General features: G+C 39.3%; 1 protein-coding gene across 5 annotated transcripts in view; it reads left to right on the top strand.

The window, feature by feature from the left end:
- Positions 1-25,435, top strand: part of Dip2c (disco interacting protein 2 homolog C) — a gene marked incomplete in the record, with an annotated part of 458,386 nt that overhangs the window by 272,496 nt on the left and 160,455 nt on the right. For all 5 annotated transcript variants that reach the window (XM_029567488.1, XM_017800185.2, XM_029567487.1 and 2 more), the window contains 2 exon segments: positions 1,775-1,885; positions 21,755-21,880. In XM_029567488.1, the coding sequence (XP_029423348.1) occupies positions 1,775-1,885; positions 21,755-21,880 (237 nt within the window).

Below are 25,435 nucleotides of genomic sequence, written 5' to 3'. Positions count from 1 at the left end.
AAATGAATGTTGTAGAAATGAGGACTTTGGTTGATCCAACATTGACTTTCTTCATCACTGCAGCATTTCTCTGACTAGCAATGTGACGATGTAACAAATGAGATTTTTCTCATTTAATAATAAAAAATTGTGTAATGTTTTTTTAAAAAAAGTTATAGCATCATAGTGGTGTTGAACTGTTTTGAATTAAATAATGAAAATGAAAGGCAATGAGTGAAAATAACTTTCATGTAGAATTCTATGTCTAGGACCCACCCTACCAAAATATAAAGACACCTTTGGGATACCCAGGGCCTCCATATTTTATTTCCCTTTCATCTTTTCTAAAGAAGCTACTTTAAATTCTTCTTCAAATAGGAGGAGAAGAAAGAAGACAAAGATGGATTTAAGGAACCCCACTCACTGACCTACAATAATGTAAAACCAAAGCAAGTCGAGGACGAAAGGGTTCCTACATGGCACAACACATCTAGTGACCTAGGTTAGAGGAGGAGGAGGCTCCAAGTGAACATTTAAAAAAAATTGAACTATAAAATTGCTAGGTTGTTAGGGGAGGAAAAGTATGGGAAGGAAAGGTTTGGTTTTGGTTTGTGTTGTTTTTCTAGTTGGAGTATTTTGAAAGGGCCAGCAATAGGTACACGGAAAACATTGCAGTAAATAGAAAGGTATAAATATTAAATTCAGAATCATCAAAAAGCATAAAGTGGGAAGGTATTTTATTACATTCCTCTGACCCTAGAGTTTTTCACCGACTGAACATACTGCTGATTATGTCAGTAGTAGAAATTGTAGTAGCAGGATGAGAAGCCCACATACTGTCTGAGTTGGACAATTGAAGAGTCAGGACTGTAAATCCATGTTGTGAATCTGAATGTAAATGTCAGCACCATACAGAACTTTAATTTTATAAGTTTGACCATCTGATAAGGAATATTAAAATAAGCTCCTGTGAAAATTGTCTGTTACAGAAATCCAGCCATTAACTTTTTTTTGTTGCAGCAATATCTCTATGTCTATTTTCAATTATCACTTTCTTTTCTGGTCTTTTCTAAAGAAGCAGTAGTCATTAGCACTCAATGGGAGCAATTTATTTCTGAACTGTAATGATGGAATCTTTCCCATAGTTCTTAGTTTCATCTAGATTTTGTTCCTTTCCTACTGTATTATGTCAGCCTAATAGATACTGTGATTGGCAGATGTGGATCCATTTTTGTCTTTGAATCTGGCCAAGATAACATTTTTTGGTAATTCATAAAGCTGTTCTCCAGTACACCCTTGATAACATACAACTACACAGCATTAAATGGAGCGGAGCAAGTTTCCAAAGAGTTACTGAATAACTGGGGGAATAAAAACTGAACGTTGGTGCTACTTACAGCTAACTGTCCAGTTACATTAAAGCCACCTACAGGATGTATTTTAAAGTTGATCGAATGACAGCTTTAACTGTTTATTTTCTCAGGGCAGTTATGGTTTGTCTGTTTACTGAACAAAACATCATAATTTGATTCTATGTCTTGGGCTTCATCGTTCTTTACTTGTTTTGATGGACAGTTGTGATGTAAAAGAGCACTTGCTACAGGAGGTTTCCTACATTTGAAAGAACCTCCTCTGAGCCTCAGCCTGGCATGCTTCTCACCCTCCTGTTGATCTCTTAGGAGGGACCCCCAGGTGCTGGGAATGTAGTGAGTCAGTAATTATTCTAACAAAGTCTCCTAGCCTCAGATACTGAGCACAGCCTCACTTCCACTCTACTGTTTTTCCTTAAATACAGGGGTGGACCAAGCTTTGCCTCAAGAGCGACGGGCGCCTGTCACTCCTTCCTCTGCATCCCGCTACCACCGCAGAAGATCCTCAGGGTCTCGAGATGAACGCTATCGGTCAGGTAGGGCACTGCGTGGGGCCAGGAGACTCGCTGTACTTGGGTCTGTCACTGTGGATACACGGATTCCCCGTCCCATTGGCTGTGAGACACAAGTATAAGACATTTGGACTTCGCATGGACGACGAGGCTTTAGCTCATGAATCTCGCGCCCTCCAGGACAGACTTTGACACTAAGAAATGGCAGCTCTTTTCATATTTTTGAAACACTATGTTGTCCACTGATTGTATTTCTGAGTAAAATTTACTAGTGTAATGATTCTTACTTTAAATCCTTGTTTACTTATAAACACGAGTACCTAGGCCACCTTGACAGTGGGTATGTAAATAGAAGGCTTTCATTAGTCTTTCTTTTCTCTATCCCTCCATTTCCCTCTCTTGCCCCACCCCTTTTCTCAAATAGTTTGCTTTCTCTCCTACCCCATTTCGTAAAGCTTAGACTTCATGTATGAGGGAAAATATTGAATATTTCTCTTTCTGAGCCTGACTTCTCTGCTCATTTAACCACATCTGTAGTTCCACCTGCTTTCCTGCAACTGACAGGACTTGGTTCTTCTTTATGACCGAATTATACTTCATTATGTATGCCACATTTTTCTTTATGTGTTCATCTGTCCGTGGGCACCTGGGCTGGTTCCATGCTGTGGCTGTTGTGACCAGTGTCCCCATAGACATTGCCATGCAGATTCCTCTGCTGTGTGCTGACGTTGCCCCTTCAGCTGCACATCAAGGGTGCTTTAGCTGGTGCATATGGTAGTTGTATATTTTAGATTTTTAGGGACTTGTATACTGACTTCACAGTGGCTGCACAAATTGACATTTTTAACCAATGTATACATGACCTTGGATAGTGTATACATGACCTTGGATTACATAATTTTAAAAGTAATAAGTTAAATTTTGCTCATTTTCTAAGGTGTCATTGATACTTAATTTTACTTTATCTTTTATAATTTTGGTTGTGATTATACCTTTTTTAACCTTGGGGATTTCTGTTTTTCAAGTACTATTTTTTTAAAGATATTAAATCCCTAAATGTTCTGGGTTCCATATTTATTTTTTCTTTTGTGTTTCATGATGCTATCTACTAAAATTCTGTCTGGTTAATTCAGTTTTATTGCAGTCATCACGTGGACATGACAGATTAAATTATTTTCATTGGTTTAGCACCACATAGCAAGAGCCCATCTTGTTGGGTGTGGTGGCACAGGCCTGTCATCCAAGTTTCTTGGGACTTGAGGCAAGACAATCTGAAGTTTAAAGCCTGTCTTGGTTACAGAATGAGTTCAAGACTGGCCTCAACAACTTAGTAAGACTTTCTTTCAGAAATGAAAAGTAAAAACAGGGCTGGGTATGTAGCAAAGTGTTAGAGCTCTTCCTTAGCATGTGCAAGTTCTTGGACTCAGTCCCCAGTACTGCAGATAAGCAAAGCCCATTTTATTCATCAGAGGACCATTTCAAATAACTAGGAAAGTGGGAATGTGCATGTCTGTACTACTGTGAGCTGCTTCCATTAACTACCTTGTCTTTCACTGCCATGCTTGTATTATCTACTTACATACACATAGACATGCATATGGGCGCATACTTAGAAAGCAGTTAAGTATTCTTCATTTTATATGTAAGAAGGCGGATGTTCAGCAAGTTATGGGACTACTCATAAACTGATGTGATGAGGGTCAGATCTAGCTTTCCTTGGCCTTCTAGTCTGAGTTCTTACCATGTAGAATGTGTTATCTTGTTTAGGTTTCTAACCTCTTAACATTTTGGGTCAAATATTTTTTATGGAAATTCAATTATAGGCACATATTTTCTATATCACGCTTACTTCCTCACAGTGCTGAAGGATGGAGTATTGATAAGCCCTTATGTGTATTTGAACCTTTATATTTTGTGTTTGGAAACTATCTACTTTTTCTAGGATCAGTCGCCTATGACAGGCTGGAATTCTCTCACATTTTTCTTTTTAAAATCTGAGAAAGGTTTATATAGTAGGGAATGGTCATCTCTTGGGCTAGGGCATATTTTCCATTTACTTGTGGTGTGTTATCTCACGAGGGAGGACAGAAAGATGTAGGGAAAGAGACAGCCATTGGAGGCTGGTAGCTGAGGATGATCCACGAGACAAAATTTGCACAGCTCAGAAAATACCACAGGCACAACCCTCTAGGAAGGAAGTCTCCCACCTCACTCCAACTGCCCTGAGCCCAGGATAGACCCACTATAACTTTTCATTAGCATCATCCTGGAGGGAAAGCACTTTGGAAAAATGTTCTTGTTAGTCTTTTCCAGTGAGAGCCACAGATACAGAGGTGAGAGCTTGGAACTCTCTCCCTCTTAGGCCAAGGCTGCTTAGTCTTCTGAGCATCCCTTCAGACACCATCTAGCCCACTCTTCCAAACTCCTGTCCTACCTCTTTATTTCTTCATGGTCTCCTTTCATGTGGTAGCTTTTTCTGGCTAGCCACGGAGATCAGTTTCACTATGGGATTGCTTCTTGGCCTTCGGACATTACCCATGGACTCTGACTTTGACCTTTCTTTGGCTCTAGGCCTAAGAGAAAATGTTGCTTCACATGCGCTGGTGACTCACACAGGTGTCTGACCACCTATCTTCCAGTGAGTCTGGTTGACACAAGGGTTTTATGAAGCATTCTTGGTACAAGGCTTCTTTGCTCTGTATCAGGCTGGGTGATAAAAAGAGAAAATTGAGACCTAGTCATTTCTTAAAGTCAAGAGTCTTAACAGAGGGAACCCAGTGGGACTTTAAAATGTGTGCAGCAGTATAAGCATTTTTAACTGGAGCTGTTGAGTGAGATGAGGTTCTACCCTGGCCCCTGGATTGTGTCTTCTCGGTACAGTGCCAGTCAGATCTTTTTTTAAAAAGCATCTGCTCAATCTCTGCTCTGCTTCTGTAATCTAGTAGTTCTCTTTTAGGATCAGGTGCTGCTGTCTCACAGTTCAGACCACATCCCCCACAGCCTCTTCACCCTCACACCTGCTCCATGGAGCTGACAGGCTCTGCTGTGACCCTGCAGTTACAGAGCATCACATCAGCCCCTTCTGCCTACCACCCAGGAATTAGAAGCACTGTATCACAGACGTGTCCTATGGGTTACCTATTAACCAAGCCTGCTGCTTTGTGATGGGGGACCTCTCTGCTCTCTTGGAAACATTCAAGACAGGGGACTCACTTCTTCTAGTGGAACTGAAGCATCTCACTTTATAAGCCTGCCCTGTACTATCCACGGTGTGAATAGATCTCTTACCCTACTGGACATTTTGTCTCAGCACCTTTTTCTGAATCATCTCTCATCTCCATTCTCCAATTTATTTAACAAGGATGACTCCCTGGGCACAGCCAGGCATGCTTTACCCGCCTCATACTGTGGCAGCTCTGGCTTGCCAGTGCTCTGTAAGCACACAAAGCACTTAGCCACTGGGCTTTTTATTCTGGCTGTCACTCCTTCCTGGACTGTTCTTCTCTCATAAGGCACATTGCTGTGTGCTTGCCTTTACCAGGTCTTGGCTCAAATATGACTAGTTCTGGCAAAGCGTTCTCTGACCACTCAGTTAAAATAGCCTCTTGTCCCGCTTCTTACATAGTCCCTCCCCCTCCTCTGTCTTACTTCATCATTTCTGCTGCAGTTACCACTACTTGACATCATGTCTCTGTATCCATTTGTCTGTCAATCATCTTATCTTTTAATTTATTCGCTATATCATCTGTCCAGCCATTACATGGTAGATATCTACCTGTCCCTGCCTGTCTTCCTGCATACCATATTCTCCCATCACAATGTAACACCCACATATGCAAGGATGTTTTTGCTCATTCATGTACATAAAGACCAAAGATGTTGCTTAGCTCCTATTTATTTTTATTACTATTATTATAATAAAGGGAAATGATGAAGCATAACACACTTGGAAAGGGAAAGGACCTATTCTGGAAGGTTCAGATTATAAATTATCTTGCGTGCCGTACTTGGGAATATAGACTTCATGCTGAAGATAATAGGGTGACTCTTGAAGATGTAGATATGTATGCACTAGGAGCCAGTTTGGACTGTGAAGATGACTTCACTAGCATTCTACAGCATGGGCTCGAAGTGGAAGAAGCTGAAAGACCCTGAATGCCTGACGTTTACAAGATGTAAATCAGTACCAGAGAAATATGAAATGTCTAGAAGATACAGGTTGGACATCTATAATCCAAAAATCTTGGATAGTAAATAAAATTTCAGTCTGTGCTTACAAAGTCTATATGAAACAAATTAATTTTGTATTTAGATTTGGTTGGCACTCCCAGAATAGATTGTTATGTATCTCTAAGTACCCTAAAGTAAAAAAATCAAAATTGGAAGCACATCTGGTCCTAGGTGTTTGGGGTGATAAACAGTTTATAATAGCAACAGTATCTGGTGGCTAAGTTAAAAATCATGGATGACATCTGGATAGTACAAGTTAAACACTATACAGATGAGGTCTCTTTTCTGTCCTCCTAACTTTATGTCTTGAGAACATAGGTTTCTGAAGATGATGGCGTTGACCTGAGCTATTTGCTTTATTTTACTAGCATACCATAATGTGCTTTCTCAAAGCATATATAGTCAAACAGACTGAAAATGAGTATGACAGGGCTGGAGGGATGGCTCAGTTGTTGAGTGTGTGTACTACTGTTGCACAGGGCCTGAGTTCAGCTCCTAGCACCCACATTAGGCAACTCATAAGCACCTGTAACTCCAGCTCTGGGGGTACAACACTGCCTTCTGAACCCTGTGGGCACCTGCATGCACATGTGCACATACCCACACACAGATACACACATATATACATAATTAAAAATAAAATAAAAATCTTTAATAATGGAGACATGAGGGTCTAGAGAGATGACTCAGTGGTTAAGAGCACTGGTAGTTCTTGTGAAGGACTCAGGTTCAATTCCCAGCACCCACATGGCAGCTAACAATTCTCTGTAACTCCAGTTCCAGGGGAATCTGTTGCCTTCTTCTGACCTGTGGGTATTGCACACAAGCAGGCAGTACACTCATACACATGAAATAAAAATAATAAATAAAATACTTAAAAATGGAGATATATGAGATTGTAGCTCATTTTAGTCTATTGACATTGTATATGTTTTAGAGTTTTCTGGTTTATTTTTTCTTGGGCCAATATAGAAGATTTAAGCAATCTGTAAGAAAAAGGGCTCTTAGCTCCCTAGGAGGTCTGGCTGGCTGAGTCTCTGACCACTTATCTTTCACTAAAGCTGATTTGGTTGCTTCACTGACCAAATTATGTTAGCTAAGAGGTAATCCTATTATCTCATAGATAACTGAACTAATTAACAATTGATACAGTTAACTGTATACTATCAAATTTAGTCTCTCCTGGCTATATTTTTCTAATTCATTTCTAAAACACTGACCTTACAATATAATGAGCTCTTGATAGAATTCTCCCTCCCTCCCTCCCTCTTCATCCCCACTCCTCCTCCTTCCCTTCCCCTCCTCTCCCTTCCCCTTCTCCTCTCCTTCCTCCCCCCCCCCCCCCCAAATCTCTTCCTCTCCCATCTTCTCCCACCCTTTCCCTTCCACTTTCTTAGCTCAGGCTGCACCAGAACTCAAGACATTTGAAATTCATTGTCATGAGATGTTTTAACTGTCAGGTCTTCTCTGTCATAGCCCAGAAACTCGTAGCAGTCCTCCTGCTTTAGACTCCCAAGTGCTGAGCTTTCAGATGTGAGCCACTATGCCTGGCTGGAATTTTTTTTATAATAGTGTATATTCCTCTCTTCTTTATGAGTAACATTTTTGTGGGTGGGGAGGGGCTTAAATTTGATTTGGAAATTGAATAATGTAAAGGCATTTATTGAGCACTTATACTGTATTCTGTCAGACACTGTGTTAGACACTTTGTTACCTTTGTGAAGTCTAAAGTAGAGCTTCATTTCTAGCTACATTTAAAGGTCCGTTTCTATAATTGAAAACTGCACAAAAGAGAGCCTTGAGCTTTCTATTGCATCCATCAAAGCGAAGACTCCGACAGTAAAGGATACTACAAGTAAAATGCAAGATACTGCTTCCTAATGTGCTTAGAATTATTGTGCTTAGATGAGCTCAGACATGGTTTGAAAACTCATGTTTCATATTCTTTGTTAATGATCAGGGATTCTATCTCTATGTACTTTTGCTTTGAAAGGATCTTGAATGGAGTCCAGGAACTCCAGAATGAGCTGGATCCTTTTAGGGACATCTGTGAGGTTCAGATGTTCTTGGTGTAACACTAGCATGCTACTCCCTTGTTCACTTACATTCTTTCATGAGTATACAGTGGATTTTTCCAGGGACTTCAGACGTGGTGGTATTGTTGTGAGAACTAGTAGATTCTGTGCTTTTAAAACTTTGGGTTTAAAAAAACTAGTAACTTTTCATATGATTATTTTTGTGTGTATGCTACAGCTCATGTGTGGAGGACAACTTTGTAGAGTCCATTCTCTCCTTTCACCATTACATGGGTTCTTAACTCAGGTTCCCAGGCACAAGTACCTTACACAACAAGTGCCATTACCCCCTGATTCATCTTACTGGACCCTGTTTAATTTTAAGGCAGCAAATGTAAGCATAGAACCATTAGCAAAGTAATTTTAAGCTTTTCAATTTGTTTTTTGGAACTTAAAGCCTTCTTTGGGTCAAAAAGTTTGAAAATGATTGTCGTGAGATTTTTTAAGTGTCAGTTCTTAAACTGAGAAATGTTGTGAAGTAGAAGCTTCAGCATCTGAACTTGCCTCAGGCTGTTTGGGGGTTGATAGAGTGTAAGGTAGAAACTTAGACTTTCATTTCTAGGACATGACTTGTGTTATCATTGATTCATTCATTGATTCATTCATTCATTCAACAAATTTACAAGTAATTTTGTGCATTGAGCACTTTGCTCTGAACAGTGGATGAGGGAAAAAATGTAGAATTTACAGTCCTTGTTGTCTGAGTTCCTCTAGAGAAATTTCTTCCTTTATTAGGAAGTTTAATTTTCTAGATAACAGTTTGTCTTTTTTGAGTTGGATGGGTTTTACTAACTTTAATGAGATTCTTACTGTATGACCTGTGTTTTCTCTGAACAACTCAATTTCTTCATTATTGATTTTAACAGAAGGTGTTATTTCCTTGTATGCGTTAGAATACAATGGACTGTGAGAGAAGAATGCAGATAGTGGTGTTGACTTAGACTGTGAATTCAACTTCTGCCCTCAGGATGGTGACAATTTATCTGTAGAGGGCTACCCTGTCCAGTGTGGTAATCTGTATATACATGGGCCTGTTAACTTTAAATTAGTGAGGGTTAAATTAAATTTAAAATTCTCTACCTACTAGCCACATTTTGTTTTCTTTTGTTTTTCTTTGAGATGGGGTTTCCCTATAGCCCCAGCTAGCTGGGCACTTTGCTATGTAGACCAGGCTGGCTTCAGTCTCACAGAGATCTGCCTGCCTCTGCCTCCCAACTGACGGGATTAAAGGTATGTGCCACTACATCTGGCCCTCACAAGCCACATTTTAAGGTGACAGATAATATTCTCAGTCATAAAACACATGGCAGTCAGCACAACAGGAAATAAAACATGCTAATCTTAAACGACGAAGAAATTAAACTGAAAGTTAATAATGGAAACATAGAGGGACAACCCAAAGTAGTTGGTGATTCAGCACTGTATTTCTAAATAACGCATAAAAGTCTCATTGAAATATTTTGAACTAAAAGAAAATGAAAACACAGATGAGCATTTGTGAGATGGAGTAAAAGCACTGCTTAGAGAGAAATGTAGGCATATGTAACAAACAAAGTAATAATTTCTAAATCTAAATTAGCCCTTAAGAAATTATCTACGGGCTGGGCATGGTGGCTCATGCCTTTAATCCCAGCACTGGGAGGCAGAGGCAGGAGAATCTCTGTGAGTTTGAGGCCACCCTGATCTACATAGGGAGTTCCAAGCCAGATGGGGCAACGGGGAGACCCTGTCTCAAAAATACAAAAAAAAAAAAAAGGAAAGAAAGAAAGAAAAAAGAAAAATTATCTATAACAAATTATATCTAAAACAGAAACAAAAACAAAACAATAAACATAGAGAAAATCAATCAGTAGAGAAATGCAAAGAAACCAAAATGAGTTATTTTAAAAGATCAGTAAAACTGATCCTAGTTAGCTTTAGTTAACTAAGAAAAAAAATAGGGATGACGAACTTTACTAATTCCAGAAATGAAGTGGTAGCATCATGTTTCCTAAAACTAAAGGAACACAATTTATAGACTTCTGCCCAGAAATTTAATCTAGATGTAAAGATCAATTCTTTGAAATACAGAATTCGCCAAAACTTTTACAAGGAAAAACAAACTATCTGAATACAGGCTTCTGTATATTAAGAAATTGGATCAATGATTTGTATTCTTCTAATGCTAAGATCTCACCAAACATCAAAGAAATCATGCCTAGTACTCCATGCAATGTCTTTTAGAAGATAATAGAGAAGTGGTGCTTATTAATTCACATTGTGAGGCCAGTATTGTCCTAATACAAAACTATGCAAAGATTTCATAAAACAGGACCAATATCTCATGAACTATGTGCAGAAATCCTAAAAATATTAGCAAAATGAATGCAATAATGTATAGAAAGAATTATACACCATGACTAAATGAAATTCACTTTAAAAATTCAAGGCTGGTTTAACATTAATAAATGAACGAATTAATCATATCAACAAGCTGTAAGAAAAAAAAAAACATGGCCTTAACAATTAATACCAAAAAAGATTTAACAAAATCTAAGCTTTGTTTTGAGAACTCTTTGCAAGCTAAGGATGGAAGTAGACTCCCTCTATTTGGTGAATAGATGTGGAAGTCCTTCAGCTAATGTCATGCTTAATAGTGAGAAACTAGTTCCTAAGATCAGGAACACAACAAAGGCATTACCTCTCCCATTTAGTATTATGCTAGAAGTCCTAGCTAGTGCAATAAAATAGGGGGAATATACTGATAGGAGAAAGATAAGCTATCCCCAGGTGACAAGATTATATGTAGAAATCACAAAACCCAGCAACAACAGAAAAATGCTCCTGTAGTTAGTATTTAGTTATAGCAAGATTATAGGAGATAAAAATAAACTGTTTTCTCATGTATTAGCAAGAACTTTAGACTCTGAAATTTTAAAACATGGAAATATTAACATGAGCACCCAAAAATGAAGTACCTAGACAGAACTCTAAGAAAATACATACAGGATATGTGTGAAGAAGACAGTAAGTAAAACTAGAGAAATGCCAAGCACATGCCTATAATCTGGTGTTTGGGACGTTAAGACAGGAGGATTAGGAGCTCGACACTAGCCTCGCTGTGCAGTGAGAGCTTGATCTTAAAACAAAAACAATAAAAACCTGTGGTCCAGGGAGATGGCTTAGCCTGTGAAGGAGTTTGCCACCAAGCCTGACAACATGAGTTTGAGCCATGGAACCCCCCCATATAGGGGAAGGAGAGAGCTGACTCCTGCAAGCTGCCTTAGGAGCTCCTCTAATTTCCACATGAACATGGTGCCACATTTCCTCCACCCCTAAATGAATGAATGAATGAATGAATGAATGAATGAATGAATGTGAAAATAACTCCTCAGTAAATAGAGTCCATTGATAGTTAACCTAGGGAAACTATTGTTCAAATGTCAGTTCAAACAAACTTCTATAGGACCGAGAGTTTGGCTCAGTGGTAGAGCCATTGCCTGGTAAGTACAAGGCCCTGGATTTGAACTATAGCAGCAAAAAAAAGGAAAACAAAAAGTAACCCACCTGGATCTATATATTAAATGCAATTCAAAACATTTTTGAGGTGGCTATCAGAGATCACTTTTTATATCAATAAACTGATCCTTAAGTTTATGTAGAAATGTGAAGACCCAGAACAGAACACAGTATAGAAGGAGAATGAAGTCAGAGATAGGACTGACATTTATCTGTGTTCATGGCTTGTTTTAAAATTAAAATAGCTGACAGTGTGCTAGTGGGGAAAGAGTAGATGTGTTAGCCAGTGGGGCAGAGTAGAGAGCCCAGGAGTGCACCAACAACTGGGCAAAAAGAGTCTTCAAAGATGATGGAGCTGTGTGTCTGTGTTTAAAAACTGCAGACATTGATTATATGTTTGAACTGAAAAAGAATCACCGCTTTAGCTTTATATGTAAAACATAAAACAATACAGTTCCTGGAAAATGTTATAGGGGAAAATCTTAGTGCACTTGAGTTTGGTGATGAATTTTAGATGGCATACTAAAAGCATAATTCATGAAAGGAAAAAAATGACAAGCTGGACTTGATTGAAATTAGAAACTGTGCTCTAAGACATGGCAAGACCACAGATTAGAATTTTTAAAACCTTTCAAAAATAAAGGGCTAAGAGCCAAAATATTAAAAGGATAAGAAAGCAACCAAATTAAAAAGAAGACAAAAGATGTGAGTAGACATCTCCCGGAAGAAGATACACAGATGGTAAATGAACATGGGAGAAGATGCTTGAGAGAGGCCATCAGGGAAATGCAAATTAATAAGCCAGGATACCATCAGAATATTGAAATTTCAGGACCTTGATAACAGAATGCTGGGAAGGACGTGGAACAACAAGGACTCTCACACATAATTGTATAGTCATTTAAGAAGACAGTTTGGCAGTTTCTTATAAAATTAAACATACTGTTATAATCTCACCCAGCAGGCATGCTCCCTGGTGTCTCCCCAAAGGAATTGAAAATGTGGAATCAGGAAATCCTGCACACAGGCATATTTAGAAGCTCTGTTATTAATGGCAAAAATTGGAAGCATCCAAGATTTTTTTAACTGTTTTGAAATTTTTATTTTTTTTAATTTTATATGTATGCGTGTGTTGCCCACATGTAGGTAAGTGCACTCGTGTCGTGCAGTGCCCGCAGGAGACAGAAGAGGCTGCCGGATCCCCTGGGACTGGAGTTATGGACAGTTGTTAGTGGCCATGTGGGTGTTGGGATTCAAACTTGGGTCTTCTGCAAGAATAGTCAGTGCTCTTAACCACTGAGCCATCTTTCCAGCCCCAGAAGCATCCAAGATTTAGAAGAATTTCTCCATTTTAAAGGACATCAAGAAATGAATTACCAGTCTGAAAATGAGTGAGCTATCAATCCACAAAAAGAAATGGATGAAACTTAAGTGTGCATTGTTAAGTGAAAGAAGTCCACCTGAAAGGACCATGAATGGTATGAGTCCATCCATGTCATTCTGGAAAAGATACTGGAGCTGGTAAAAAGATCAGGGGTGACAAAGGTTAGAGAGAGGGAGAAGTAAACTGTCAGAGCACAGAGAGCTCAGGACAGTGGAGGCCACACATGGCACTACAATGCCTGGTACATATTGTTCCATGTTTGTTTCAACACACTGAAGGCTTAGCACCTAGAGTGCACCCTAGTGTATACTGCGAGTGTTATTTAATAATGTGTCACTATTCCCCTATTAATAGCAAGTACATCAAACTAAGACGTTAGTAGATCTTAATATTCGTGTGCACATTATATTCCAGGATACTAGTTAACTTTTAGAATAAGACTGTGTCTTTTCAAAAGGCCAAAAGAAAAGTCAGGTGTGGTGTTGGCACCTCTGTTTTCCCAGCACTTTAAAAGCCAAGGCAGGAAGATCACAACTTCTATACCAACCTAGGCTACATACAGTGAACCTATCATAAAACAACAAAACTCATAACTTCAAAAGGAGGGGTTTCTGTTCATTTTTTAAAATTTTTTGCTATATTTTTATTTTATGTATATGACTATTATGCCTGTATGTATATAAGTGCCCACATGTCATGCAGTGCCCACGGAGGACAGAAGAGGGCATCAGATCCCCTGGAACTGGAATTATGGGCAGTTGTTAGCCACCATGTGGGTGCTGGGATTTGAACCAGGTCTTCTGCAAGAACAGCCAGTACTCTTAACCAGTCCCTCTGTTCATTATTTTAAGAACTTCTATTCGTGTCCTTGCCTTATCTATTCAGTGATGTTATTTTGACTTTGACAGAGTCTCATAATTACAAAGAACTTGTAAGCTAGTGATTGTTTTTTTGGAGGGATGTGGGAGGACTTAATTCAGGGTTCTAAATCTGAGCCTGTAGGTAAATGGCCTGATAACATCCATTGCTTCCTATATGGATGCGAACAGCATCTGTATTCTTCCTCACTGTTTAGATGTGGTTGGTGTTCATATACTTTTCTTGTGGTCTGTGGTATGTGGCCAAGAAGGAACATCTACATCAGGGTAAGTGTACTTTATCCAAGTGACTGCCCAACACACCGTGATTATCATATGTGTTCCACAGTAATGCTCTAAAAATTCATGGTGCACTGTCTAAGGACAAGGTTGGGTCAGTCAACAGCCTAATTCCTTTGTATCTTTTCAGTGCTATACATTCAATATGATTAAACCATCGCTTCAAAGTATTGATGGAAGCCATGATCTTTGTGTGCTTGCTGTGGGACAGGTACTTACTGATGTGCTTTGTATATTTCTTCTTACACAGTACTCACAGCAACTTTGCAATTGTATTCAAATTTGCCAGATGATGAAATTGGACTTAGAGGATTAGAAATATTATTCATGCTTAAAAATTCTGCTCAAGCTCAGTGTGCTAGCACATGGCTATAATCCCAGCCTTGGGAAACAAGAGGTTTGCTGTGAGTTTGAGGCCAGCTTGGATAGCATGGTGCGTTCAAGGCCAGCTTGTGCTGTGTAGCAACATTCTGCCTTAAAACATAAGACAACATTAACAAAAATAATATTTAGTGTTAATCATGCCACTAGAGCCAGTATTCTCTCATCAAAGCCTGGGTTCTTAATCCTATTTTTCCTATAGAAATAATGATGTATTTTGCATTGCTAAATTCCTTGTACCTTCCATCATTAATACAGTCTCATCTCAAGAAACTAAATACAAAGAAAAACTTCAAATATGTATGAAAGGAAACAGTAGGTGGAGAAATTGTCATCAGCTAAAAATGTCTATTTTTCTACCCAGTTGGAGAGGGGACTGTGAGTGGATTTACAAGTCAGTTGCCCACAGTTACTATTTTAGGAAGAGGTGTTTCACAGGAAATGGAGACAGGTGAGCAAAGGCTATCCAGTGCTTATGCCATGCCATTAAGGTTTTAACAAACTGCTGAAGAATATAATGGTGGGTTTTCCTCCAGCACCATGTGGCATGCCAAGTTGTTTATCATCATTTCTAGTACTTGCTGAAATTCTGCTGAAGAAATCTTTCTTAGCACAGTTTGTCTGGTGTTATAAATATAAGAAGTTCCCAACAAATTGTATACTAACAATAGTGAGCTGGTAATTCAATGTTGTGTGAAGCTGGTCTTAAATCATTTAATCTTTGTAGTTGAATGCTTTGGGGCTATTAACAGAAGGAAAGACCCTAAAGTGAATAAACCCTAAACCGCCATGGTGTAGAAGAGCAGACAGGAAAGACTGACTCTGTATTACCAAAGGAGATAGCTGTCAGTGTGCTATCCTGCAGCTCCACATATACCCTCCTTTAGCATTCTCTGGTAACAGTGGAGCTAAGCCCTTTACAGATTTTGTTTAGCTGTTCATAAAGGGCAGCAGAGGTAGTTTAGAATAGTGACTTCTTGTCCTCATGTCCTATGCATGGTGCCTAGCTTCTCTCACTCATGAGTGATAGGTAACCTGATGCTTACCTACGCAGCCACTCAGGACAGCTTTGTGGTAGCACTACCAGCAAAACACCTCCTGGCTCCTAGAAGGCAGCACATTCTTCTCAGAGTCCATGCAACTAAAAAAATGGAATCTGTGCCCATTGTAGTAGACCAATGTTGGGTCTCCTCAGACAGCCCTTAGTCCAGCCGTGCCCCCTGACCTCCCCTGTGACTATCTAATTCAAGATTTCCTAGGTTGTGACTTTACTGCTATGCTTTGTTTTTGCTTTGATGCTAGATCCCTCCCCCAAATCATTTTCCATTTCCCCAACATTGCAAACTGTCACTTCCTAGCTTCTTCATAGACTGAGCCATCACTGGCCACTTTTTGGTACTTGTGGGTAATGAGAGAAGCAAAGAAGGTTAGTTCTCTTCTGCAACTAAGTGCACACTTCTGACCCTAGGACCTTCCTTCCTGGTATGAGTTTTGTCTTCGTAGCCATTTTTATTTCAGACACTCATTGGAATTCATGATACAGTGTAGGTGTCTGCTGTGATCAGCAGGTCTTATTATGTCTTGTGGACATTACAGACTCTCATTAGAAAGAGATCATGATGTTCATGTGTACACTGACCCCTACCATCCTGCTAAATACCGTCACACAAGTGAGATTTTTCTTATCATTTTCCTTTCACAGCCTCTCATCTAGTTTTAATTCATGTGACTAGAAAAACTGTATCAAGAACATTCTTAATTAAGATTTTGTGGCACACTTAATCAAGTGCTTTAATGGGTTTCTGATGCATCACAGCTGTTAAATTTCATTCATAGACTTATTTTATAAGATAAAAGGAAGATCTGTTTACTGTATTGCCATATTTTCCTCCAAGTTTTCAATCTTATGAGCTCTTTTAGGATACATATGGGTTTTTTCCCCTGTATTCTTAGATAATACCTACCCTTTCCAATGTTACATATTTATCTACTATTTCTTGTTCTCTATGTCCAGGGCACTGAGACTGGCTGGGGGCCTTCCTGTGACCCCTGGTTTGGGTACCTTCAGGAGACAGACCAGACATTGTTGTGTTCTCTTTGCCCCGAGTCCAGATCTTAGCTTCTCTCTTTTTTCCTTCAGGAGATTTTGTGTTAGTCATGTTTCTTGTTGCTGTAACAAAATTCCTAACAGGGAGCAACTTGAGAGGGGAAGGTATTGTCTTGGCTTGCAGTTGGAAGAGATCTAGTCCATCAGGGTCAGACTGTATGGCAACAGGAAGGGGAGGCTGCTGGCCACTGTATCCACAGTCAAGAAGCAAGGAGCAGTATGAATTAGTTCAGCTAGCTATCTCCTTTTCATGCTGTCTAGGGTCCACCCACCCACTCTCCCTCAGCCCATGGAACAGTGCAGTCCACATTTACAGTCTTCTTCCCATGTCAGTTAACCTAACACAGAAAATCCCTAACAGACATGCTCAGAGGTTTGTCTAGAAGACAAGTCTAGATCCTGTTAAACTGACAATATTAACCATCCTGGATTTGCAGCCTTTTAAGCCAAACTCTTAGAAGCCTTCCTCAGTAATAACACTGAGCGTTCCCTTTCTACTTGGGAGTTGGACGTTTACTAGCTTTGTGGATGAGAACAAAGGGGAGAGGAGAGGCTGGGAGGAAAGTCACAGTGGCATAGTTTGGTGTCTTCTCCCCTCATTGAGCACCCTATTTCAGACCATCTTTCCTCAGACATCTGTCCTCTAATCTGGCCACTGTTCAAACTGTTAGCAGTGTAACATTCCTGTATTGGGGGTTGCATTGGGATTATTCAGCACTGATCCCCATCTTAATGAATGGAAGAAAATGCTAGCTCAGGTGTCCTTACTGAGCTTTGAAGGGGATATTGTGGGCTACAATAACACTTCAAGTTCAAGAGGCTGATCTTCAGCTCCACCATAGTTACTCTTTTCCCACCTCTTTGGCTTATTTTGATGGGGATCATGTGCTGTTAGAGGGACCTACAAGGGTTCAGGCCCTAGAGAATAGTTTGAGGAGAGATAATCTCGTTTTCCTTAAAATTGTTATTTGCTGGATCATCTGATAAACTCAGATTGCTCTTTACAAATGTCTTTAAACACTATGCTATTGTTTAGTGTTAAAATACAACGTAGACTTGCTGTTATTGGGATACTTGTTTAACATATACAATTCAATGGTTTTTGTTACATTTTATTTATTTTAGGGGAACATGCAGTGACACACATGTGGAGGCCAGAGGACAGTTTGTGGGAGTATGTTCTTCCTTTCTACCATGAGGATCCTGGGGTTCAAACTCATCATTAGGATCTTACTCACTGAGCCATCTCACCAGCCTTGAAAATAGTTTTCAAACTTAGTTTACCTCATTCGTTTTATATGTTGTTTGTCTGTAGGTCAATAATCTGACATTATCATGACTGCCGCAATATTGTTCTTCCTCATATCCCATAGGTCAGCTGTGGGTGAACTCCCCTACATCTCTTATTCATTCTGAACAAGGGATGCTGGCTTCTTTGTAGTTTGAAATAGTCTTTTACTGTTTCCCCTCAATTTCATGAAAAGAATTTAGTAGACTTGTGTACAGAGCGAACAGTTTTAAAACCTTTTAATGAAAAAATATACAGAGGTGTAGAGCATACTTGTGTACTCAAGATGTTTTATACTAAATATTCAACTTTTGTCTCAAGTAATTCATACTTGAGGCATGTCTTAAATGCAACAAGGGGTGAACTTTAAGCTTTCAAACTATAAATCAGAACAACCCTTCCATTTAGGTTTGTTGAACTCTCCACTTAATGATTGTGCTCTTTCCATTCCAGTTCCCACCCACCATTTACACAAGACCCATTTTACCCATCCCTTGATACACTGGTATCTCACAATATAGTGTTCTCAAATTTTCCAGTTATAAAAGTCACATATTTCACAAGAATGGTTTGGTTTTCTTATTCCTTAGCCTAGAATAAGCTACATAATTATGTTTCTCTATCAAATACTCACCTCTCAGGAATCTTTAAAACCTTTCTGATAATAAGCAATATTATATATAAGTAGCATTGTTTATAGTATGGACCTTCACCCCACACTTCTCCACAGAGCCTTGACAGACACAGTAGCTAAAAACACTCAACAGAGAAAAATGTGAACATGTCTTTAAGTTTGCAGTAACTGTTTTGCTTAAGTAACATCTTCCTTTTGTCTAGAAAGGTAGAGAAATTGAGCAATTGATTTTAAAATAAATGATAAATTGTATCCACAGTGTCAATGTCTCTTCCTAGATTGCTTGGGTAGGTGATGGGATCTGGAAATTGAACCTAGTGCTCTTTCAACACTAGGCAAGTGTTCTACCACTGAGTTGTGTTATATCCCCAGTCCTCTTTTTACCTTTTATTTTGGCTTGGCCAATAAGCTCTAAGACTGGCTTTGAGCTCACTCTGTAGCCCAGATAAACCTTGAACTTGTGATCCTTCTGCATTAGCCTCCTGAGTGGCTAGGATTTTAGGCCTGCACAGCCAGCTCCAAATTACTTACTGCAATGGGAAATAGCATCTTTACTCTGAAGAATTCAAAAGACACTGCCTGTACCAAGTGATCAGTGTCAACATTTACCTGCTGAGGATGTCTGTGGTATTCCTATTGGCAGGCATAATCTGAATCTAATCACAAGGAAGCAGGAAAACCTTAAGTTGAACTACAAGCTACAAAGAAGCTGGTCTGTCCTCTTTAAAATACCTAGTTTATAGAAAATAAAAGCTGAGAAACTTCCAGATTGAAGGAAAATAAAGCTGATGTGACAAATTCTGTTATCCTGAGTGAGCTCACAGGTTAGGAAGACAAAATAAGTATAAAGAAAATTACCAGGTTGGTTGATACAACTTGAGTATGGAATTTGGATTATGTAATAGCAGGTCATTAACTGAATTTCCAGATTTTGAGGAAAATATATGTTCTATAAGAGAATATCCTTGTTTTTAGCACCTACATTGAAGTATTTAGGTATAAGGGGTGGGTATGCTTTCTATAACTTACTTCCATGTGGTTCTGAAGATTCATGGAGAGAGAAAGGAGATGAGAGAGCCTAAGGGTCAAGTGTAAGTAATTGCTAAATCTGGATAAATCTTAACAGGAGTTCTCTGTGTTGCCATTAGAGATTTTCTGTAAATTTGAGGTTATATCCAAGTTTAAAAGGAAGACATGCAAAACTGAAAACATTTGATTTGTAGAAAATTAGTAACCTCTGACCTCATCTGACAACTTCTTTCAGTGAAGCCATGAATCTGGCTGTTACTAGCTTTTGTTCCGAACATAAGAAAAATAATAGCTAGAAAACTAGATTATTTTACAGTACTGAGTCTACTTGAGGAGAAAATACTGCACACAAAAGCTAAACAGGATTAAGTAGTGTAATAAGTTCATTGTCAATGGCATTTAATAGCTTTAACACGGGATCAGCAAATGTTTTCTCTAAAGGGCCAGATGGCAAATGCTTGGGGCTTTCTGGATCATCGTGGTCTCTGTGCTGCTCTGCTGTGGGGTAACCATCTATCTATAGATAGATAAGCCATATGGCTGTGTGCCAGAAAAATGTGATTTTAAGAGTTCTAGGCTATATTTATACTGTGGGCTGCAGTTGGCTAAGCCTTGCTCTAAATGTGAAGTAGGAGCAGGGTCTCTGGCAGAAAGCTGGGTTGATCAGGTGGTGTTTGGGAAAAATGTGGTAAAGAAGGTGCCTGTTCTGCAGGCTCTTGAATCACCACTGGAAGAGTTAGTGGATGGGTGGTGAAAGCCCTGAAGGCAGCCATGCCTGGCTTGAGATACACACAACGTAGCTCTCCAGTTTCATAACCTCTGATGGCTCACTTCTGCACTGAGGACAAGAGAATCCCCTCTCTGGAAATGTTTAGGGCATCACTAAGAGTTGTCTAAGTGCTCTCTAAGCTTCTCCTAGTCATCTATACAACTTCCAGAACAAATCAGATCATGTTCTTTGCCTCTTGAAATCCTGTCTTACTTAGAATGGAATTCATACTGATTGCTATCCCAGGAACACCTGCACCCTTCTTTTTTGGCCTTTGGTCTTCACGTACTCAGCCACTAGTGTTCTCTATACAGCTTAGGGCCTTGGGATTGATGTTCTGTACTTTGGAGATTTTCCTCTTGACAGCCAGTAGTGGGTTGTTCATTTGTACTGTTTAGATTTCAAATGAAGAAAGCTCTTCCCTGGCTTCACAATTCATAGAAGCAACTGTGCCTTGGTTAATCTTCCATTAATCTTCTCTGTTTGTCATCTCTTGTCAGTTAGAAGTTGAGCTGCATGTGACTCAGTGCCCATTTCTGTCTCATCACCACTGAGTCCTCAGTCCTTAGGATGCTGCCTTACAGAGTAGGCATTCGGGTTAGGGAGGTAGCTTAGTTTAGAGTTCTTGCTTGGCATACAGCACCTTGCTTTCCATTTCTAGCACTGGGAGAAATAAACATAAAACAGGCATTTAATAAATATGTGTGGAGTTGATATAATGGGGTTAAAGTTTATAAAATACCCATACATTGCCTGGGTCAGAGCTTACAATTTTTGAGTATTACTAGTGAGTTATACATATTTTCTCTAACAGTATATTGAAAAGGACTTACAAAGTCTGAACATAGAACCTATCATGGTCAAGGTCCATTCACTCTTTTAAAAGTCACACAACAATTTGGAGCTGGTGTTTGTTTATACAGATTGAGTGGTAATACGAATAACAGTCTATGAATGAATCTTGATGGTTTGTTTGGTTGGTTGGTTTATCGTTTTTGTTTTTGGTCTTTTTGAGACAGGGTCTCCCTGTATCCTCAGCTGGCCTGGAACTCACTATGTAGACCAGGCTGGCCTGGGACTCAGAGAGGTTCGCCTGCCTCTGCCCCCCGAGTGCTGGGACTTAAAGGTGTGTGCCACCACGCCTGGCATGTGGTGGCCCTTAATGTCTTTCTACTGAGGATTTCAAACTAATGGGACTAACTTCTTTCCTTTCCTCTCCCTATCTGTTTCTGAGCTTAGGTACAAAGATCCCATGTACCCCAAGGGAAGAGGGGAAGGACTAAGTTTCTGACCTTGGAACCTTGGCTGAGTGCTGAAATAATTGGCCTCTCTTGGTTTCAGATGTTCATACAGAAGCCGTCCAGGCAGCTCTCGCTAAACACAAAGAAAGGAAGATGGCAGTGCCAATGCCTTCTAAGCGCAGGTCCCTGGTTGTGCAGACCTCCATGGATGCCTACACGCCCCCAGGTAAGCAGCACCCATGCTGTTTCTGGTGCTTGAATGTGTAACAAGCCTACTGTAGAATCAACTAGTAGCTATCTCAGCAGCAACAGTTTTTAAGTTAGCATGCAAAGTATGGGTCTCATCAAGGTATTTTCATACATACACGTCACACCTGTTATTACTCATCCTCCCTCAGTGTCTTCCTGATCCCCTCTATGTCTCTTTTACTGGTCCCTGTCCTCTCCCCAATTTGTCCCTATTTTTCTTTTATGTCCTATGTATTCCATTTCCCTCTCTTGCCGCCCCCCACAGCCCTTCCTGATTTCACATTCTACAAACACACACATACATGATTCCATATATGAGTGAAAACATGCAGTATTTCTCTTTGAGTATGGCTTATTTCCCTAAACATAATGAACTGTAGCTTCATCCATTTTCCTGCATATGTCTTGATTTCATCTTTCCTTACTACTGAATAAAACTCTATTGTGTATATCTTCTCACATTTTCTTTATTCAGCTATTGATTGACATATAGATTGGTTCTATAACTTAGCTATTTTGCATTGTGTTGCAGTAAACACAGATGTGCAAGTATCTCTAGAGTATGTCGACATAGAGTTCTTCAAGTATGTACCCAAGAGGCAACCACAGTCTTTTTAATTTTCAAAATAATGGTGCTATAATTTACAATTGGTGAACCAAAGTTCAAAACCACTGAGAATATTGTATTAGTCAGGGTTTTATAAGGTTACAACTGATATTATATGTATATATGTATATTATATCAGTTTTTATATATATCTATATATAAAGGGGATTTAGTAGATGGACTTACACGCTAAGGTCCACATAGTCCATGCAGTCCAACAGTGCTGTCTCATACTGGAGAAGCTGGGAGTCCAGTAGTTGCTCCACAGTCCACAAGGCTGGACGTCTCGGCAGTCCCAATCTGTCACTGAAGGCCTGGAGGATTCCTGGAGAGCTGCTGGTCTTCATTCTACATTGAAGCCCCCCAAAATTGGTTCTGTTATTGGTGAAGGAATGCCAAAGAAATGAGACAGATAAATTTGCCAGCAAGCGTGAAGGCAGGCAGGCAAAAAGCACGCATTCCCTTCTGCCTTGTCCTTTTATATGGACTGCCACCAGATGGTGCTGCCCACATTTAGGGTGGGTCTTCTGGCTTCAAGTAATCTCATCAAGAACATACCTCATGTTTTAATTAATTCCAGATTCAGTTGAGTTGACAACCAAGATCAGCCATCACAAGTCCACCCTTTGACATTGTGACATCCAATCCCCTCTTTCTGTCATGCTTAATTTCCAAATGAAAACAATATACATAACATGTAATAACTATCCCACATACTACCATAAGTACATTATATATTTTAGAATATGTGGCAAAGTGCCTTGAGGAATGATGAGTCCTTTGGGGGTCTCATAACTTGAATATGATAATAGAGATTTATAATACTTAACCACTGATATCGCAATTGATTTACATTGCATGACAGAGAAAACACAAATATCTGTGTGTATATATGCACAAACATGTTATTAAACGGGTCAGAAACATGTCAATTACAATCCTCATTTCTGCAACTGCTTATATGACTTTAGCTGGTATTTATAACTACCTTTCTCTACTACCCAGTAAATTAAACTTAGAAGGAAACATTTGACATTATTGTGCACCTATATTAAGAGATACTTCAGACTTTTCATCAAGACACAACTATAATTCCTCAAAGTCTTATAAAGTTATATTCAGTTATTTCTCCATATAGAAAGCCTCATACTTTTTAGCTTTGTGTTAAGTTGGACCTTTCTTCTGCTAGACATGTATATATTTATATGTGTATATATGTATGTATGTATGTATATATATGTTCTCTAGTCTTTATAGTTTTAATAAGCTGTGTCATATTGTTTAAGAAACAAGTAAATTGGACAGTGTAGATGGTAACCTGAATCATGAGTCATTAGGCTTTGCCTTTGAAGTCCAAGACAGCATTTTAACTTTTGTAGGCCATTACGTTACTGTCACAACTCAGCTCAGCCAGTCGTGTAAAAGCAGCCATAGCTGTGTGTGAATGGGTGGAAGTGAAGTGTACCAGTAGCTGTTGACAAAGCAGGCAGTAGACTTGATCAGATCGGATCCACAGGCTTAAAAACCCATCATCTAAATGGTTGAAAGTAATGGTTTATTTAACTTTCCTCTGATTTTATTAGTGTGTTTTTTGTTGCTATAGTAAAATACTTGTTGCTGCATGCTTTCTTCCAAAAAGAGACAGAGCTCAGAGTTGGTGAATTCAGAATCGTAATGTCTATATCTGCTCAGCTCTGGAGAGGCCCTGCTGGCTATGCCACAACATGGTAGATGGCATCATGATGGAGTGATAAGAGAAGAGAGCCCATGGTCAGACAGGGAGCCAAAGGGAGCTAGTCTTCCTCTTTTTATAGCAATGCACTCCTACAGGAACTTAGCAGGTCCTGTGACAACTTTCTTAGTTCCTTCTGGTGGCACTAAATTCATTGTAGTCAAAGAACACATGAATAACTGAGGGTAATTTTTGAGGACTCTTTGTAGCTTCCCACTTACAAGGTCATATGATCTATGAATAAAGATACTTTTTCCCTAGATGTCTGTAATTTATGATTTTATCAATATGTGTCACTGGTTAGAAACGTCTCCGTAAGGTTGAGTGGAAGTAGTAGAGAATACCCTTCCCCTCCGTTTTGGAAGTGTGTTTAGTCATTTGCTGCTGGATACAGGGTTGGCTATGGATTTCTCCTAGGGGCCTGTACACAGTTTGAGGAAATTCCCTTCTGTTCCTAGTTTGTTGAGAGTTTTAATCTTCGGATGTTATCAAATAGCTTTTCTGGCTTTACAGGATGTCATTTCTACCTTCATCCACTAGTGTGCTGTATAACATTAATTCATTTTTGAGTGCTAAAGTCAGCCTTAATTTCAATTTTAATGTCCAGTTCTAGCCATCAGTCATAGTCTATCATCTGTTTTGTATTCTGCTTTTTCAGTTAGCTGATGTTTTATGGAGGATTTTGTGCCTGTCTCTTGAGGGATGTTATTCTGTAGCTTTATCTTAAAAGGTGGGGTGAGGTAGAGTAAGGAATGAAAGAGTGACTAAAAAGGGGGGTGTAAAGACATTTACAGAAGGTGGTCGTGTGTGGCTTAGATATATGTATTTAAGCACTTCCCAGAGTCTTGGGAATAAATATATAGTGTTTCAGCGTGACTTTATGTAGTTAGTATTGTATACAAATTATATGTTAAAACCCAGAGTGGGAAGAGAGAAATTTCCCAATATTGTTGTTTTTCTAACAAAACTTTAAAAAAATTTCTAGGCAGCATGGGTTGTGTGACAGTGATGATGGAGTGGTGTGGCTGTTCCAGTGTTTGTTGTTACTGCTGTTTCCTATTACATGTTTTAAAGCTGCTCCTGCACCTCCTTGCTTACCATTACCTTGCATAACTCACCTTAAGTAGTAAACGCTCTCATTCATTCTTAGCCCTTTGACTGAACAGTTATTGAATGAAGATGTGTTTTTAAAA

This window comes from Nannospalax galili, unplaced genomic scaffold (genome assembly GCF_000622305.1).
Source record: "Nannospalax galili isolate Female #2095 unplaced genomic scaffold, S.galili_v1.0 scaffold399, whole genome shotgun sequence".
Lineage (NCBI taxonomy): Eukaryota > Metazoa > Chordata > Mammalia > Rodentia > Spalacidae > Nannospalax > Nannospalax galili.
Note: the sequence above shows the minus strand (reverse complement) of the source record. Positions and strands in the feature narration are given on the sequence as shown.